Below are 18,467 nucleotides of genomic sequence, written 5' to 3' on the forward strand. Positions count from 1 at the left end.
AACTCTAACCCTAATGCTAAACCCTAATCCTTAACTCTGACCTTCACCCTCAACCCTAACCTTTGCCAGACCCTGACCCAACCTCTATGCTAAACCTAACCTCTAAACCTAAATGCAACTGGAACCCTAAATCTAAACCTTAACCCTTAAACCTACATTTATACTCACCCATAAAGCTAACCCAACCCTGAACCCTAATCCTACATCCTCACCAGAATCCATAAACCTGAACCTAGTCCCTCATCCTAAATCCTAACCTAACCCTCAACCTGAATCTAATTCCAAACCCTAACTATAAATCTAATCCTAACAGTATCCATAAGTGCTAACCCTAACGCATACCTAACCTTAAACCATCCCTCACCCTAATCCCAAACCCTCATCCTGACCCTGATCCTGACCTGAACCCTAACCATCCCAACTCTAACCCAAAGCAAAATCCTAAACTAACGCTACCCCCAACCTTCACCCTAAACTCCGCCATAACCCTAACTCCTAAATTCTGCTCTAACCCTACACTTTAACCCTGTCCCCAACCCTCACTCTAAACCCCTCACCCTTAAATCCTCACCATTAACCCTCACCCTAACCCCTAACCTAACCTTATCTCACCCTAATCCCTTCAACCTAACCTTAACCCTCATCCTGACCCCAACCCATAACATTAAACCTTTACCCTAACCCCAAACTCTAACCCAGTCCCTCCACTCTACCCTTTCCAAACCTAACCCAATCTGTTCCCCTAACCCCTTTTCCTACCCTTTCCCTGAGCCCCAGCTTGCATCTCACAGCTCCAAACGCATATTTTAGGTAACAGTTATTAGAACGGGTTGTGGCATTTGCATACGGGGGTGGATTCTGTTACAGAGAGGTTGTGGGCGAGTGTGAGGCTAATTGCAGCAACCATTTAATGTCAAATTGTTTGGGACTGGGCAGTGGAAGACGTAAAAGTGTAAATAATCGCCCCAGTCCGACCTGCCTTTCCTTTTCCTCCAACCCCCTCTTCTCCCACGAAAGGTCACCGCTCTGTGCCTGTGAGTGGTGATGGGCTTGGCACATTCCCAGGTTGGAGTGGGCAGAGGGGCTCCAGCCAAAATCAAAAGAGAATCTCTTAGAATAAGGACCCAGGCTCCTCTGGGGTTGGGATTTTGGCAGGAGCATTAGCGTTGTTTCCTCTTACAAATAATCTCACTTGCCGGGATGTTGTGGTGAAAACATGGGAGCTGGAAGGGAAAACCCTTCGCACAGCAGCACTTGAGTTAGCAGAGAATCCGGAAGCAAACTGGCTCCAGGGTTTAGCTTGCTTCCTGGTTCTCTTATGATGAAACCGGGCGGCTGTGCTTGCATTTCTCACACTTGGGAAGGTTTCATTTCTCCCCACAGCGACTCTTCACTTCTTAGAGCGATTTCCCAGAGCTCAGGCACAGTGGGACATGGACCCTAAGGTTTAGTTCGGCTTTACCGCTGCAGAAAAGGGGATTGCATTCTGAGCAGCGGGGTAGCTACCATGCGCCAGTGGTGCCATTGTGCCAGGACCCCAACCAGCTGGAGCAACGCTCCAGAACTCCACTCTCAATGCCACTCATTCAAATTTGGCTCCCCCCCCCCCCCGTCTTTGGCATGATAGGGGGCAATGGGGCTTAATATGACTGTGGGGCATGGAGCCACAAAGCCGCTCAAATGTGTCCCAACTGGCCATCATTATGATGGAGAATTGTCCAGGCCAAAGGTGAGTGGCACTACAAGCCCGTGTACCAGGTGGCAATGCCATTCATCACTCAGGCTTGGGGGCTGGGCTGTGGGGAGCTAGGAGCAGGAGTCTGGGATGAGCGTAAAGTGCTGGGTCTCGCGTGAGTGACAGAGGAATAGTCAGAGGGTCCGGAGGGTGGGGCAGGAGGAGCTGGTGCAGTGAGTTCTGGCTGAGCTGTGGGGAGCGCTGTGGGAGTGGGTGTTATGGGGCATAAATGAGTTGGAGGAAAAGGAGGATGTGGGGGGAGCGGGGGAAGGCTGGGGGCTGGGATGCTGGGTGCCTGTGGGTTTGGGGGACAGTGGCCTGGAATTCTGATGCGGTCCCTAGTCTGTTCTTGCGTCAGGGCACTCTAGGGCTTTGCGACAGCAGTGATTCTGGGAAATCATGCAAATGCTTGAGGGCGGGTGATGTGATTCAGAAAACAGCAACGCTAGGATTGAGGATGTAAAGATTACTTTGATTAGCTGACGCTGAAGACAAATGTCTTGCAAACTTTATCCCTTTATTACTTAAAGCCAAACAGACTTTTTCCTCCCTCTCCCCTCCCAAAGTTTCCCATCAGGTCTTTCCTGATTACTAGCTCCAGATCCCACCAAAGGCATCGCAGGAGTTGCGGTCTGTACCCTGGACCTCCGGCATGCTGCTCCCAAACAGACCCCAGCGTATTGTGAGTTAAATCTCCAGCGTGAAATCTCCCCTCCCAACCTCCTGCTTCCCCTCCATTCCCTGGGTCTCCCCACAACCCTCTTAAATCCCCATGGGCTTCCCAGTCCTGCCCATGCTGCCAGCTACCCCCTCCTGAGTCCTTTGCCAACCCTCCTTGCTCTAGCCAGCCCAGGAAACCCCCCATCGCAAGGGGACCCCACCCCCCAGTCACCCCAACCTGACTGAACACCCTAGGTCCCGCAATCCCCCTACTCTTACTCCCCCATTTCTCCACAACTCCTACATGGCTGGGTCCATCCTTAATCCCCTCCCCCCCCCGACCATGCCACACCATCCCACCGCACTGCCCCATACCCATATACCTTCCTGAGCAGCCCACTTCATAATGCCCAGCCAGGGACTCCCAACCATATTTCTCTCAGGGTTCCCCCAGCCATCAAACCCAGCCACCCTGCTGCCCTGCCCTGAACCCCAAACTTACAAAACGCCCCATATCCACAAGGCTCCCACCTCCATATGGTCTCCCCCCATCTTCAGCTCCTCCGTTCACTCACCCCAATCCCCACTATCATATCCTCCAACTGTCCATCCCCACAGCCCCTGTGATGGGGTGGGCGATGGGGTGTGTGTGTGTGAGAGAGATTCCAGGAGCCCATCTGCCCTGCCCAAGTTACACGGCGGTGACAGCACACACTCATTTCTGAGGTTCAGAATTTGAGTGAAATCCAGCACAGGAAGAGGGGGAGAGAGGAGGAGTACCGGTGTGTGCTGAACTGGGCAGGTCTGACTCACTCCTCACTCCTTCCATGCATTTCCAGGTTCTAGATTTCCTGGTCCTGCCCAGTTTTACAAACTTACTTGCTTACCTAGCATTTCCTCCCATGCCTTCCAATAAAAAGGAGCTCCAGGGTCAGAGGAGCCCTGTCTGTCCATCTCACTCTTGGGCTCATGAGAGAATGTGGAAGGAAGTGCTGTCTGTGACCTTCTACCGGGCTGTCTTCTCCGAGTTTCTAGCCACCTCCATCTACGTCTTCTTCGGCCTGGGCTCAGTCCTCCCCTGGCCCTCGGCCCTGCCTACCATCTTACAGATCTCGATCACCTTCAACTTGGCTGCAGCGACCGTCGTGCATATTGCCTGGCACGTCAGTGGTGCTCTTCTCAACCCAGCTGTGACTCTGGCCTTCCTGCTTGGCTCTCGCATCTCTTTGGCAAGAGCGGCTTGCTACATGGTTGCCCAGCTGGCTGGAGGCATCGCTGGCGCAGCCACCCTGTATGGAGTGACACCAGAAGAGGTACACAGAAGCTTTGGCATTAACACGGTGAGTTCCCCATCCCTCTTTTTTGGTAGTGCTGAGGAAACTGAATGGGCTTTAACGTTGCCATAAGCCAGGTATTGGAAAACATCCAAACCACGTCTTCCCGTCTCTTATCTGTCCTACGTCCCAAGGGTGACATGTGCATCCATCACCAAGCTGGTCATGTTGGATGGGGGGCAGCTCGACTCCTCACCCTCATGTAGGGTGATGGGGGTGGGCTTCTGCCTGTCTCAGGTGATAGGGCATTTGCCTGGGGAGCTGAGGCTAGGAGGTTCTAGCCCCACCCTAGCAACCTCTAGACCAGCAGCACAGGGTACAAGTGATAACCTGGAGGTGGTCCAGGCTTGGGTTAATATATAGATCTGTGCTGACAGAGTGGTGTCACTTACATAAGCTGTCATGAGATAAGAAGGACAGTCTTCTCATGGGTTGATAACTGGTAAAAAGATAGAAAACAAAGGGTAGGAATAAATGGTCAGTTTTCAGAATGGAGAGAGATAACTAGTGGGGTCATACTAGGACCCATCCTATTGAACATATTCATAAATCTGGAGAGAGGGGTAAACAGTGAGGTGGCAAAATTTGCAAATGATACTAAGTTGTTCAAGACCAAAGCAACTGTGAAGAGCTTCAAAAGGAGCTCACAAAACTGGGTGACTAGGCAACAAAATGGCAAGTGAATTTTAATGGTGATAACTGCAAAGTAATGCACATTGGAAAACATAATCCCAACTATACATACAAAATTAGCTGTAACAACTCAAGAAAGAGATCTTGGAGTCATTGTGGATAATTCATAGAAAACATCCACTCAATCATCAGCCTCAGTCAAAAAGGCAAACAGAATGTTAGGAATCATTTAAAAAGGGATAGAGAATAGGACAGAAAATACCTTATTGCCTCTGTATAAATCCATGGTGTACACACATCTTGAACAGTGTGAACACGTGTCATCGCCTCATCTCAAAAAAGATTGGAGAAAGTTCAGAAAAGGGCAACCAGAATGATTAGGGGTTTGGAATGATTGCCATATGAAGAGAGATTTAAAAGACTGGGACGTTTCATCTTAGAAAAGAGGAGACTAAGAGGGATATGATAGCGGTCTATACAATCATGCCCGGTTTGGAGAAAGCGAATAAGGAAAAGTTATTTACTTGTTCCCATCACATAAGAACTAGGGGTCACCAAATGAAATTAATAAGTAGCAGGTTTAAAACAAGCAAAAGGAATTTCTTCTTGTGGAACTCCTTGCCAGAGGATGTTGTGAAGACCAGGACTTTAACAGGTTAAAAAAAGTATTAGATACATTCATGGAGGTTAGGTCCATCAATGTATATAAGCAGGATGGGCAGGAATGGTGTCCCTGGCCGCTGTTTGTCAGGGGCTGGGAATGGGTGACAGGGGAGGGATCACTTGATGATTCCCTGTTCTGTTCACTCCCTCCGGGGCACCTGGCATTGGCCACTGTCGGCAGACAGGATACTGGGCTAGATAGACCTTTGGTCTGACCCCGTGTGGCCGTTCTTATGTTCTCTCGGCCCCTCAATCCGGACCTGCACTCTGCTGCAGGAAAAAAAACCTTCCAACCAAGCGGAATTATGTTGTAATTTAGTTTGGAGCCCAGCGCTGTGGTAGGCGTGAACTGAAGGGGGCTGTGCTAGAAATCCCCACCATCTGCTCCGGATGGAAACACAAATGGGCTGAGCTCTGCAGTGAAACCTGCCTTGTGACCAGCTGGAAGTGATTGCCTAGTGCAGGCAGGGGTTTAGATACAGGTCAGACAAAGTCATACTAGAGACCTCAGCGGTCTGGGGCTGTTTAAATCAAGCCAAAGGGGCGGCTAATGGAAGGGTATGTCCTAGTTCGAACTAGGGTGGTAGTGTAGACATACCCGAAGTGATTAGCAAAGGGTTGGGCATTTATTACTGTGACTATTGCACATGAGGAAGAGATTCACCAGAACAATTTAGAGGACTCCACATCGCGGTGTTCCTGCTGGGGACAGATTGCAAATCCTTTCCCTGTATTCCCAGCTGAGTGGGTGTGAGGTGCAGGAGAACCTGCCTGCCTCTCCACTTTTTGGGCCCCCAGCACCCTAGCAGGAAAGCTGTAAGGAATAGATTTCCAACAGAACTCCACGCCCTCCAGCCCGGTGGTTCTGAACTGGTGTGCACGTCAAACCCACCATTGCCCTCAGCGGGACCTGCGGGATGCTGAGCTCGTCTGTCCCCGGGAGCCTACAAAAGCTTTGGAGCAGCAGTAACCGATCTGCCGGAGATGCCTGATCTGCACATTCTGGGCTTATCACTCCAGACTCAAGCCTGCCGACAGGGGAGGGCAAAGGGAGCAATTGCTCCAGGACTGGCGATTCCAAAGGGCCCAGGGCATGTTACTGGGGTAGTGGCAGTGCCCGGAGCTTTAAATCACCTTTGGAGCACTGTGCTGCCTGCTTTGGGCAACTCTGCAGGCTGGGGAGGATGTGTTGTGATCTGGGTGGTGTGGAAGGGGGGCTTCCCTCAGCCCTACCTCTTCCATCTAAGGCCCCACCCCTTCTGGGTGCACCAAGCTGCCCCCCTCCACCTTGCCCAGTGCCCAGAGAGACTCTCAGCTCCCCTGCCTACACTTGGTCAATTGCTACCCTACGGCTCCAAAATTAAGGCTACAAACCGCGAAAGAGCCCCTTCCCCCGACTGTTATATTTAAGGCCATGTCCATACTTACTGTGTTGGAAATCGATCTTCTGGTGTTTGATTTAGTGGGTCTAGAAAGGACTCACTAAATCAAATGCTGAGGCTGCCCCCTCAGTTGACACCATACTCCTCAATTTGCTCCCGTCGACCTCCCTGTCACAGACTCCCTCCCCCCACCATGCTTTATGAAATTGTCTTACGGGCACAAACATGCATAACTCAAAGATGCTTTGGACAAAATACCTCATGTAACCTATCAATTGTAATGTCACAATCTGCCGGGTCTGTATATCGAATTCTGGTGAATGGATCACTTTTGTATGTAAAGTTAGCGATATGGGGTAGGGAACGGTTTATGGTTTTAAATGTGCAAATAAAAGCCACCAAGGGTGTTTCCAGTGCTTGGCACCTCAGTGTCTGGGTGATCACCTGTAAACAGCCTCTTTTGTTCTTTAAGTCTAAGCAGTGGTTGGTCTTAGGAAGACATGTGACCTCCCTAACTGGTAGGATCTGAACTGGTAATTTTCCATCCAAGGGTGGAACATAGAAAAAAAGAATTCCCTCCCAAAAGAAAGTGTCTTTGGGATGCAAAGTTTTCAGGCTCTTTGTCTTTGGCTGGCATGACACACCCAAGAGAATAACCAGAGACTCCAGGGGGAAAAAATCTTCCCTGGCTTGGAGTTTTAGCCGAAATAAGAACAGTTTTAGGGTAAGTTTGCTTTAGTGTGCTAGAACTAGCCATAAATTTGTAATTTACTCTGCTACGTGTTCACTTGCAACCGCTTAAATCCTCCTGTTTGGACTTAATAACATTACTTGTATTTGCTACCAAGCCCGGTGTCGGGGAGCAATCAGCGTGCACGCCCTCCTTTCACCGTTAAAGGGGCTTGCCTGAATGATTTCGGTGGGGTTCTGATCCCATTTGGGGGTTGGGTTCCCGGTAGCCGTGCCCGAGACTGCATTCTCCTCAGACCTGACGGGGTTCAGTGTCAGTTCTGCTCTTTGGGAGGGGAGGGGGTGATCACAGCTCTGTGCCTTGTCTGGGGAGAGCTGGCCCAGCAGGACAGGGTGGTGAGAAGCCCCAGAGAGCAAGGAGATGTGTGGCAGAGGCTTTATCAGCCCACTGGGAAGCAGCCCCAAGGGGTCTGCTGTGACCACCCCCCGTCACAGTCCCACTGTGGAGGCAGCGCCAAGCTCGGCTTAAGGTACGTTATTTGCATAGCTGGAGTTGCGTACTTTAAGGGTGTAGTATGGACCTGGCCTCAGACTCCAAGGCGCAACTGGACTGTGCGAGGCGGCAGCGTTGCCTAGTGTGGCTCGCGGGCAGAAGCTGACGGGCTGCCGTGGTCTCCTAAGAATTCCCTTTGCCATCCCTTTTCCCAGGTGCGGAGCAACATCACTTCCGGACAAGCCGTGGCTGTGGAGCTCATTCTCACCTTCCAGCTGGTGCTGTGCTATTTTGCTTCCACGGACAGACACAGAAATTCCAACTCCCCCGCCACGTTCATTGGCATGTCCGTTGCCCTGGGACATCTCATTGGGGTAAGTGTCTGGGGGGGGGGGTCCAGCATTCAGGGTGGGGACCTAGCAGCTGACACAAATCAAAAGCAAGCACTGCCATGCTGCCTGCCAATAGCACCGCTCAGAGCACAGGCAGATGTGCTAGCGGTGGGGGAAGCTTAGTTATGCCGGCCCCTGTCTCTCCCAGTACAAGGTGCTCAGTGTGAGACAATCCCCCAGCTAAGCCCAGGAGACAGCAATAACTAATCCAACGCTCAACAAGGAAGAGTCGGTACATGTCTAACCGCCACAGCCAAAGAGATGCACCAAATCTCACGCCAGGTGCCTTTGGGCTTCATTTATCTTTAGACAGAGCCATTCTCCTAACACTTTCTTCTCCAACACTCTTCACTAGATCTACTTCACCGGCTGCTCCATGAATCCTGCACGATCCTTTGGCCCTGCTGTCATAGTCAAGAGGTTTTCTGCCCACTGGGTAATATCATGTCCCTTCCTTTTCTGTCTACCCTCTCCAAACTGCCATGGGTGAAAGATTGACATGCAGGATGCTAGGAGCTCTTTAGGCTGAGCGTTATCAATTAGTAGAAGACTTACTATGCTCCTCCCCAGGGCTGGCCCAGGATGGTGTGGTTGTAGGCTGCCTCGCGGCTTCTCCTACGTGGCACGGCTGCCCAGGGCAGTGAGGGCCACATGGTGTACTTAGAATGTGGGGGGCGAGCCAACGGAACCGTAGCCTCGCTTTGATTGGCTGCAGAGGGAGCGCACGGTTCTTACAGTCAGTGCTGTGAGCAATCAGCACGCGCCTCATTTCACACGACCTAGCTTCATGTGTGTCACTTTAGTGACACCAGCAGGAAACAAATCAGCGGAATTTGGCAACCCTGCCTGTGGGCAGTGGAAAACAAACTGTTTCGTGGGCTGCACTTAGAACCCCAATGGGCCACGTGCGGCCCTTGGGTCACGGGTTGCCCAGCACGGGTCTTAGCCCTCTTGTCCTTGCCTCTCTCAGGGTGACAACTTGCGATCCTTCTACTGGTCCCTTGTGTACCAGCTGCTCATTGACAAGTAGGGCTAGATCAGCTTAAGCAGCCTGAACCTCCCTTCAAGAACCTAGATCAGTGACAAAGCACTAGGGAAACGTTACTTGGACATCCCAAACAGGCCACCCCAATATTTAGTCCCTCTAGGGCACCTGATGCTTTACTACAAGCTAAGTTAAACAGGCTTCCTATTCAGGAAAGGAAACGAACCATTCTCACAATGCTTCTTTATGCAGGGAAACTGACTAGCACAGCTAATGTGGAACAATCTATCCTAGAATAGCTATTCCAGATTATCTCCCTACATGGACTCTATTCAGGAATAAAGGTCATTTTATTTCAGAATAATTAGCTGCTCTATGAATGCACTAATAGACCAGCCAATAACGGGGGGGGGGGGGGGGAGGGAGGGGGAGAGAGCAATATTGCAATTGCTTATTTCAGCCAGCATACCCATGTAGACAATTCCTTAGAAAGCAGAGTCTTATGATCCACTCTGGTCCCAGCTGACAGCAGATCCTGCTGTTCTTTTAGCCGAGCTGCTCTCAGCTAGAGGTACACACACCCTGGGGAGTGCAGAGGACTTCCAGAGGGTACATCAACTCGTCTAGCTATGTGCCTAGTTTTACAATAGGCACGAAAAAAGCACTAACAAGGTCAGTACACAATAAAATTCCATACAATGGCTTGTTTATATGGCTCTATGAGTAGTAGATACCCTGAGATGGAAGTATAATATTTATATTCCAACTGATTCATTTTGTAACGATATGGTAAAATAGAAAGTGAGCAGTCGTTCAGTAGTGGTGTGTTGTGACACTTCTGTGGTTTTGTATCTGATTCTGTAAGCAAGTGAGGTGTAACTTGGGAGTACAGAAGGCAGATCAGACTCCTGAAAGAGGGGTGGTAGTCTGGGGACACCTCCCTTCCTTCTCTGATTCTGTGTCTTGGTCTCCCTTAGGTAGGAAGGACCCTGCTATCTCAAGAGGAATACTTTACCACACTGCTCATTCAGCTCCCTTGCTTCAGGGCCCAAGTGTAAAGACACTTGGGTTCCTCTCCAGGTTTTTTCCCTTCTGAAACTGTGCACCCAGAAAGGCCAGTCTAGGGGGACACCGTCCCTTCGACGGCTGCTGCAGTGTTTGAGTGTCTGAGCCATTTATTCTTAATGGAGTGTAACCACAGGCCTAAACCCATGTTCCTGATGAAACGGCTTGAGCAGAGCGGCTCCTTTTCTTCCGCTTGGACATCTGCTCTTAGAACACAGGCACATAAATAAGTGTTAGGATAAAAGTCAATCTAATCAATACTGAGAAACTCCTGGTCTTGTACTGCAGGGTAAGATTCAGGGCCCAACGCATCTTTTGTCTTTTAATGTGGAACCCTTTTCTGGACCGGAGATGGGGAAGTTGTGAGCCACAGATCTCAGCACAGAACTGAACCGGAGCAGCTGAGTCATTTTAGCTCAGGGCTACAGAAAATGAACATGCTCCCAAGCAGCCCCAAGCAACTTTGCCTTAATGAAGGGTGGAGCACTGCAAGCAGCTGCCTGCCCAAATGAAACCAGGCTCATTGTAAGCGCTGCCGCCTGGTGGTACTGTGCAGACACGGCCATCGGCTGCGTGGACGTGCAGCTGAAGGGTCAGAACGCCAGGCAGGGATGAAGCCATCTTAGCCAAAGGAGCCCCAACCCTACGAATAACTTCTCCTACCACAGCTGAATTGTGCCTACGGATCGTCACCTCTTATCTCAACTTCCTCACTGTCCTCTCTGGTCCTGACAAATTCCCTTTTCACTTGAGCCGTTTGAAATGCTGCCCCCAAGTCGATAATCCTGGCCGGTCACTTGGCCCCCATCTCCTCCCCTTTGGTTATAGATGGGGTTAGACAATACCTGCCCCCTCATTCCACATCCAATGACAATCTTGGTTGCCTGTTTTTTCAAATGTCCAGGAAAAGCAGACGGGGCTGTTCCATGCCACCCCATCGTGCCTGGACGGCACTCACCATAAATGTCAAAGCCACGTGTCACGGGGCCACCAGAGCTACCCCAACTTTTAAACAGTCCCGTGGAGGAACCCCCTTCAGTGTGCCAGAGCCCCCTCCCAATCCGAGGTCCCACTCCTCTTCAATGGCAGGCCACATGGCCTCAGTGCCTCTGCAGCTGAGCATCGGGGCTCTGGCACTCCTGTTTCGCACCCTCAGCTCTGCCAAATGACTCTGTGTGAGATATTCGAACTAGCCTTCTGGTGTGAGATATTCGCCCTCTCCAGGGACCTGGGCAGGTATTTGCAAGGGGCCTGGCAGCCTGTTCACACCTGCGCAGGTGTTAGTGCTCAGTCGGAACATGGCAGCCAAGAAATAAAGGCTTATGACATAGCCCATTCACTCCCCTCGGCCAGTGGTTTCTTGCAGATTCTCCATCCCGCTCCCAGAAGCGCACGCAGGCTCTCGCCCAAAAGCCACCCTTGTCTGACACTGGCCAATGCTGAGTTCACGTGGGCTGCTCTGGGAGGTGCCAGAGGCGTACCGTGCATTGCTCAGCCCTCGGGCTTCCATTGTCTTTGCAGACCCGCCAGGGCGATGGTCAGTTACAGCCAGGCTTTCACCGATCACATGGCACCTTAGGTCTCCTGTTCTTCCCCAGTGGGTAACAATGCAAAGCGAAGAGGGAAACTGAGGCAGGCAGCGTGCTTATAACAAATATTACAGAAAACTCCCACTTCATCAGACCCCTTCACAATCTTCTTTCACGTCCCTTTTTAAAAATTCCTCCCTCTCTGATCCCTATAAAGTACCATTATAGTGGATTAGCCGCCTGCTAGGGTGTTGTCACTACAGCATGTTGGACTGAAGTCCCACTTGGCTGGTTACTTACCCTGCCGTAACTGCAGTACTCTGACGTGCTGTGCTCAGCATGGAGCCCACCTAAGCTCCCTTTAAGCGGTGCGGCCTAGCAGCTTCCTAAGAACCGAACAGGCAGTCAAGGAACCCGCCCAAGGCGGTTGGCATGACCCTGGCCCAGACACAACCACGGCCAGGGCAGCCCTGGCTGGACCTGGAGTCCCCCCCACCTCCACCACTACAGCTAACGTGATCCAGCCCAAGACTCCCCCAGGGATGGCAGGAGCAGCCTGGCCTGGACCCAGCCGCAGCACCAGGATGTGCTGCAGATGGGGAATCGTTCTCCAGCTCCAGCCCAGTCTGACACCTGCTGTGGTTGGGAGGGGCACCTATCCTGAAGCCCCGCCGGAGCTGCCATAGCAGGGAGAGGCGGTTTCCCCCCCTCCCAGCTCAGGTGCTGCTGTTGGGGGGAGGGGGGGATTCCTTGCTCCTCACAGTAGCCCTGGAGCAACCTCCTTCACCTCAAACCCCTCCCTGGAGTCTGCACCCCCAGCCGGAGCCCTCACACTCCTTAGCCTCCTGCCCCGGGCCTCAGCCCTCCACACTCAGAGCTCCTCGATCCCCTCCACATGAATTTTGTTATGGGCACCCATGTGTCACCTGCATGTCACACGTCACCTCCACATTGGTGCCCATAACAAAACTCATTCCGCACAGGGGTGGGAAACATTAGCGGGAACTCTGGCGCCACCTGCAGGTTGACATGTGACCGTGTGTGTATTTTCTTAGCAGTGCCTGACAGGGCCCCTCTCCAACCATGAAGGGCAGCCAGGCCCCCAGCCTTCCCTCAGTTCTCTCACAGCTCCAAGATGGCGTCAGCTGCGAATGCCAGGAGCGGCTGGCCTGAGCTATTCTCCTCTTTGCCCAGATACGGGAGAGGTTCCCCCGCCCAGGGCCAGGCCAGGGCAGCCTGCAGAAGGGCTGGCATCCCGCACACTGACTCTGTGCTGCCTGTCGAGGTACCTCCGCCGGGACCGACCGCACTTTCCGGCAGGGACTCCAGGCACAATGCAGGAGGGGAAGGGAAGAGATGTGATTCCCCAGGAACGTGGGCACCGATTAACGTGCAGCAGCAGCACTGATCCCTGTGTCAGCATGAGGCCTGGTACTGAGAGGACCAGCAGTCGAAGGCAAACTACAATACTGCAAAGGGCCCCGGTTCCAGGGCTTCCCTAGTTCTTGGTACCGGTGCGTGATTCTCCCTCACCCTTCCTACAGCTGCCAGCATCTCGGCATCATCTTCAGTTTGTGGCAAGGCTTCTCCCTCCATCTGGAGTCCTGCTGGGGGGACAGGTCTGCTCCGAGCTGTTCTCGGGGTCCCTCAAGGAGAGAGTAGGGCCTCTCCATTTTGGCAGGGAAGGGAAAGGCTGTGGAGCCGGGAGGGGGGAGGGGAGAGCGGGGAGGACAGCAAGGCTGTCAGCACTGAGGCTGACATGATCAGCATCAGGGATACCAGGGCCGAGCATTTTAGCACAACCTTCTTTTGCCAATGCCTGCTGCACTAGGCATTCAGCACCAGGTAGCTAGAGTATTCGCCAGAGCTAATATCACTGCCCTGGAGCCAGAGCTGCCTGGGATGGTGTGAATCTTGACTCCTGGGCCACTAGGTCCATGGGAGTAGGCGTGAGAGACAGCACAAGAGTCTGGGCCGTGTCTCTCCCTTGGGCAGAACAGGCATCTGCTGTTCCAGTCAGTGGGGAGCACAGGGTTTGTCTCAGAAGCCCTGTATCTGAAGCCTAGAAGAGACGGGGGGCCCACGGGGTGAGCTGGTCTCTGCAGGATGGCAAGGGGAGCTGCCTGGGCGAGGCAGTACCTAAATTTCACCTGGGTTCTGCTCTCCTCAAGTGGACGGCAAGGGAAATGGACAGAGAGCAGCACGCCCTCAGCTGCACACTAGGGCTGTGTCTAGACTGGCCAGTTTTTCCGGAAAATCAGCCGCTTTTCTGGAAAAACTTGCCAGCTGTCTACACTGGCCACTTGAATTTCCGCAAAAGCACTGATAATCTCATGTAAGATTGTCAGTGTTCTTGCGGAAATACTATGCTGCTCCCGTTCGGGCAAAAGTCCTTTTGCGCAAAAGGCCAGTGTAGACAGCTCAGATTTATTTTCTGCAAAAAAGCCCCGATTGCGAAAATGGCGATCGGGGCTTTTTTGCGGAAAAACACGTCTAGATTGGCACAGACGCTTTTCTGCAAAAAGTGCTTTAGCGGAAAAGCGTCCTGCCAATCTAGATGCTTTGTTCCGAAAATGCTTTTAACGGAAAACTTTTCCGTTAAAAGCATTTCCAGAAAATCATGCCAGTCTAGACGTAGCCTAGGGGTATGTCTAGACTACCGGCTTTTGTCGACAGAAGTTTTGTCAACAGATACTGTCAACAAAGCTTCTGTCGACAAAGAGCGTCTAGCCTACAACCAGTTCTGTTTACAAAGCAAGCCGCTTTGTCAACATGACAGTGTAGACGCAAAGGACAGTGTAGATGCAATAACGCCTTCTGTCGACAGAACTCTGTTGATACAAGGCGTTATTCTTCATAGAATGAGGTTTACAGCCATTGACAAAACTGCTGAGTTCTGTCGATGTTATGACGACAAAACTCAACAGCAGCGTAGATGCAGGTATAGTTTTGTCGACAAAAGTTCACTTAGTCTAGATTGTAGTCTAGACACACCCCATACATGGATGCTTTGAGAACAGGAGGTTAGAAATCGATTCTATTTTGGACTTGAGATCCATAATTTTTGCAATTTACCTGTTGGGAACCCACCGGGGCAGGCCCTGACAATGTGTGTGTGTGTGGTGTGTGTGTGTGACAACATACATGTGCTGAGGTGGGATAAGAGGCCCTCACAAAACCTGACAAGCTATTGTGCGTTGCTGTTTCGTTGTGGGGCTTTTTGGGGCCAGGCCGCAGAGGGGATCCTAAGTTTAATTCCAGCAGCAAAGACTGAGGGGAAGTAGGAGGTGTAGGTCTAACACACAGACAGAGATTTCACATGGAAACAGAAAATGGAGCCAAGTGGCAGCACAAGTTACCTGAGCAACAGGCAGAGTAAAGCCACTGTTGGATTCGCCCGCAGGCTAGGGCTTGTAACAGGGTAACAGCAAAGGGAGAGCGATTGTATGGGCCAGGCTGGGAGCAGAGGAACTCCCACCAGCCCTGGTGTGTCCGTTTAGCAGCTCCGCTGACAATTCCCAGGCAGAGCTGCTGAAATCACTCCAGAGCTTGGTAAGAAACAAGGCCCCTGCACTGGGAGTGGGGAAGTTCCAATTTCTTGGGACTGTGACGTACGCACCCTGAGGTAAAGGGCGGTGGACGTGTAAATATTGATCCCAACCCGCCTCTCCCTTTTCTCCCATCTCTGCCCCGCCTAACGGTCATTTGCTCAAACCTCCGCGCTTGTGAGTACAGACTTGCCTGGCAAAGCCCCCCCAAATTATTACAGAGGCCTAGAATATTGGCTTGGGAGCTCAAATCAAAAGTGAAGAGATGGCCCTAAAATATGGTCCCTGCTGGTACATTGGCAGAAGGCACTATGGCCTTTGAATGCACCATAACCGGCAGTTGGCACAAAACACCTCAGTCCACCATACTGAGGGACAGACAGGGCCCCTCCTGTCTGCCCAACCTGCCTTGTGAGTGAGTTTATTGCTTGGGAAGAAGATAGACACCCTGAAAAATATAGTTCAAAAGAGTGAAGATGTAATGTCTCCAATGTAAAATGCTAGGAGCGGGTCCGTCTGGTTGCCACAGGTGGTGGGAGGGAACTGAGGGAAGGGCCAGCGTCCTTCCACTTTGGTTCCTTTGCACAGGCGGCAAAGGGTACATCCGTGGCTTTGCCAGACACGGAAAGCTTTCAAGCTTTTAAATGTGGAACGCAGGCGTGCCAACAACGGACACCCTCCTGACACCCATTCAAAGAACACCACAAGCTAATTGGGGCCACAACCATTGCCTAGCACAATGGAGCCCCGGCTTCTAGGCACGATCACTGTACAATAATGTGCAATTTCTCACCCTCTCTGTGCAGATATTCTGGGTGGGTCCCATGGCTGGCGGGATGCTCGCTGCTCTGATCTATAACGTAGTTCTCTCTCCGGACCTGAAGAGTCTCTCGCAGAGGCTGGCAATTCTAAAAGGCACCTTGGACATGGAGGCAGAAGATCCAGAGGAGGCAAAACAGAGCGCACAGCCGGTGTCATTGACCAATGTCGTACAACACAGGCTGTAGTCACGCAGCCTGCTAAGGCAGGTGGGGGTCTGTGAGTAGGTCTGCAGTAGAATCAGCCAGGTTCCAGCCCACGCTGGCTGAGCACAATGACGGTATTTGGCAGGGCCAGGATCCTGAGCATGAACAATGCATGCCTTCTGATACCGGCAGGGGGACACAATGTAAAGGGGAGCATGAAGGGGAGCACACTTGCTCGGCCATCGTGTCTACATTGGGAGGAACTTCCAGCCCCACCTTCCTTGGCCAGGCTGGCCAATCCTCCCAGCTCCTGGTGGAGGCTGGAGCTGTAGGAGCTGGGGCCAGGACCGGCTAAGCAGAAGCCAGGGAAATTGTCCCCTGCACCTTACCCAGCAGCCCCACCCACAAGCCCTGACTGGAGACCACCACGCTCTCCCCATCCCACATGCTCAGGATCTAACTGGGATAGGGGAGGACTATTTCCCCAGGTCAGATTGCTGGAGAGCCGGGGGTTGGGCAGGGATGCCTTCCTCTGTCACAGGGGGCATGAGTCACTTGTAGGTCTCTGTGACTTGAAGGCTTGAAAACAGGATTTGAAGACTCCAGTAACTCAGCCAGAGGCTATGGGGCTGTTAGAGGAGGGGGAGGTTCTGTGACTTGCAATGTGCAGGTCAGACGAGACAGTCACAGTGCTCCCTTCAGCTCTGAAAGCCTGAGAGTCGAGGCCTTCACTCTGATGCTGTGCTTGACCGTGAGGAGGTGGGGGTAGAACGGCTAGGAAAACCCATGAGCTGTAACTTGGCATCCCACTGGAATCCAACGCATTTACATTTCAGTCCCTGTCTCCGCTCTTCCACCTTTGCCTGTGTTGCTTCTATTCCCTGTTTTCCTTTTTCAGACTCATCAGACCAGACAGGGAGTGAATCGTGGGCACTGGGTGAATTTAGGGCTGGGGGAGGAAACCCCAGTCCCACCCATTCTGCCTGAGGCTCTGACCTCCCACAGGAGCCAAGCCCACCCCCCTATTGCAGGGACAAGCTGCCAGCCCGCAACGAGAGCCTGGGGAGGTTGCACTGCGCCAGCGCCTGCAACCCGGGAGCCATGCTGAAGCTGGGGGGAGAAGGGAGGCGGCGGAGTGTGGGTGGGGCACTGCCCTCCCCCGCGTCTTATACCTGCCACCCATGGAATGAACAAGGGTGAACATAACAGCACCCAGCATGCTCTGGGGCCAGCCGGCCAGCCAGTTCTGCCTTTGAAAGCCCTGGAGCTCAGAGCCTGCCTTTGAGATTTGTGCCAAGTGTCTGTCCAGGCCAGCATTGGGCTCACGTCTCCTGCCCAGGATTTTCTTGAAAATGGGGCAGGGTGAATTTTGTTGCCTTGGAAAATTAAAAGCTAATCAGGGAAAATGACAGACTCAGACTCAGGCAGCATATGAACCGAACTTTCACCTCCACCTCCCCAGTGACAAAGGGCAATGGATCAATACCGCATTTATCAGCACTGGCTCTAAGCTCCAGTAGGTCAGCTGGGAAACCCATGGCCATCTCCAGTTTACCTGGGTACTTCCACTTCCTGAGAAACTTGAAATCCACCACCAATACAAAATGTCTTACGCAGCGAACCCACCTCACGTCGCTCACTGCCTCAGGCTGTACACACATCAGCCATGCACTGAACAGCTTGAATTAAGGCACTAAGAGGCCATAATGAGCATTATGCCTATGACCATTAGCAAGATAACCGAGCACTAATAATTAATGTAGCAAATAAGATCAACTAACCCACTATATTGGCACTGCATGGCTACATCTAGATTGCATCCCTTTTTCATAAAAGGGATGCAAATTAGACGTATCGCAATTACTAATGAAGCGGGGATTTAAATCTCCCCTGCTTCATTAGCATAAAAATGGCTGTCGCCAGTCTAGACGCGGATCTTTCGGAAAATAAAGCCTTTTCCGAAAGATCCCTTATCCCTGACATTGTGCTTGTTCAGGAGAGCCATACTAAACCAAGGAATTTCCTCGCTCTTCTGCAAGGCCATGAAACAGTCAAGAGCAGTGTTCCCTATAAGCTATGAACTTGGGTGGCCACCCAGGAGAGATTCAGGTGCCATCCAACTGATTAGCAGAGCACCCACAGTGGGCAAAAGCCAGCAGCATATTTCTACTGGTGGTACACATCCACTCATGCCTTGGTCACATAAAATGTATGGAAAAAATTAGAGGAAACATTGGTCAAGTTCCCTAGATGGTTTCTTATATACTGGGCTGGTCAAGCCAGCAAAGTCCAACAGCCATTGAACAATATTTCCCATGCTAGCAGTTTACATTTCCTTTGTTTGTCTTGGAATAAGTTCTGTATTTGTAACTTTGTAAATAAACAAATTTGCA

The 18,467-nt window shown here is 51.8% G+C and overlaps 1 protein-coding gene across 3 annotated transcripts; it reads left to right on the forward strand.

Moving 5' to 3' along the window:
* The first annotated feature begins 442 nt into the window (after nucleotides 1–442).
* On the forward strand, nucleotides 443–18,467 carry LOC102450106 (aquaporin-6). Of its 3 annotated transcripts, none has more exons than XM_089774857.1 (6): nucleotides 443–1,729; nucleotides 2,302–3,735; nucleotides 7,806–7,964; nucleotides 8,338–8,418; nucleotides 9,518–9,639; nucleotides 15,916–16,103. In XM_089774857.1, exons 2-6 carry the CDS (start codon nucleotides 3,223–3,225, stop codon nucleotides 15,959–15,961), a joined length of 921 nt encoding a protein of 306 aa, XP_089630983.1. In that variant the 5' UTR covers nucleotides 443–1,729; nucleotides 2,302–3,222; the 3' UTR covers nucleotides 15,962–16,103. The 3 variants fall into 3 exon arrangements, with proteins under 3 accessions (XP_089630983.1, XP_089630981.1, XP_089630982.1); XM_089774856.1 differs by lacking the exon at nucleotides 9,518–9,639 and adding an exon at nucleotides 16,973–18,467 and having other exon boundaries at nucleotides 447–1,729; nucleotides 15,916–16,137; XM_089774855.1 differs by lacking the exon at nucleotides 9,518–9,639 and having other exon boundaries at nucleotides 446–1,729; nucleotides 15,916–18,467.

Source organism: Pelodiscus sinensis, chromosome 31 (assembly GCF_052426305.1).
Source record: "Pelodiscus sinensis isolate ZL-2025 chromosome 31, ASM5242630v1, whole genome shotgun sequence".
Classification (NCBI taxonomy): Eukaryota; Metazoa; Chordata; order Testudines; family Trionychidae; genus Pelodiscus; species Pelodiscus sinensis.

Excerpts from the sequence above, each read along its gene's own strand:
- LOC102450106 (XM_089774855.1), top strand. The coding sequence starts at position 3,223 with ATGCATTTCCAGGTTCTAGATTTCCTGGTCCTGCCCAGTTTTACAAAC. Across the intron at positions 3,736-7,805 it reads GAAGCTTTGGCATTAACACG|GTGCGGAGCAACATCACTTC; the intron begins GTGAGTTCCCCA and ends CCCTTTTCCCAG. Across the intron at positions 7,965-8,337 it reads CCCTGGGACATCTCATTGGG|ATCTACTTCACCGGCTGCTC; the intron begins GTAAGTGTCTGG and ends ACTCTTCACTAG.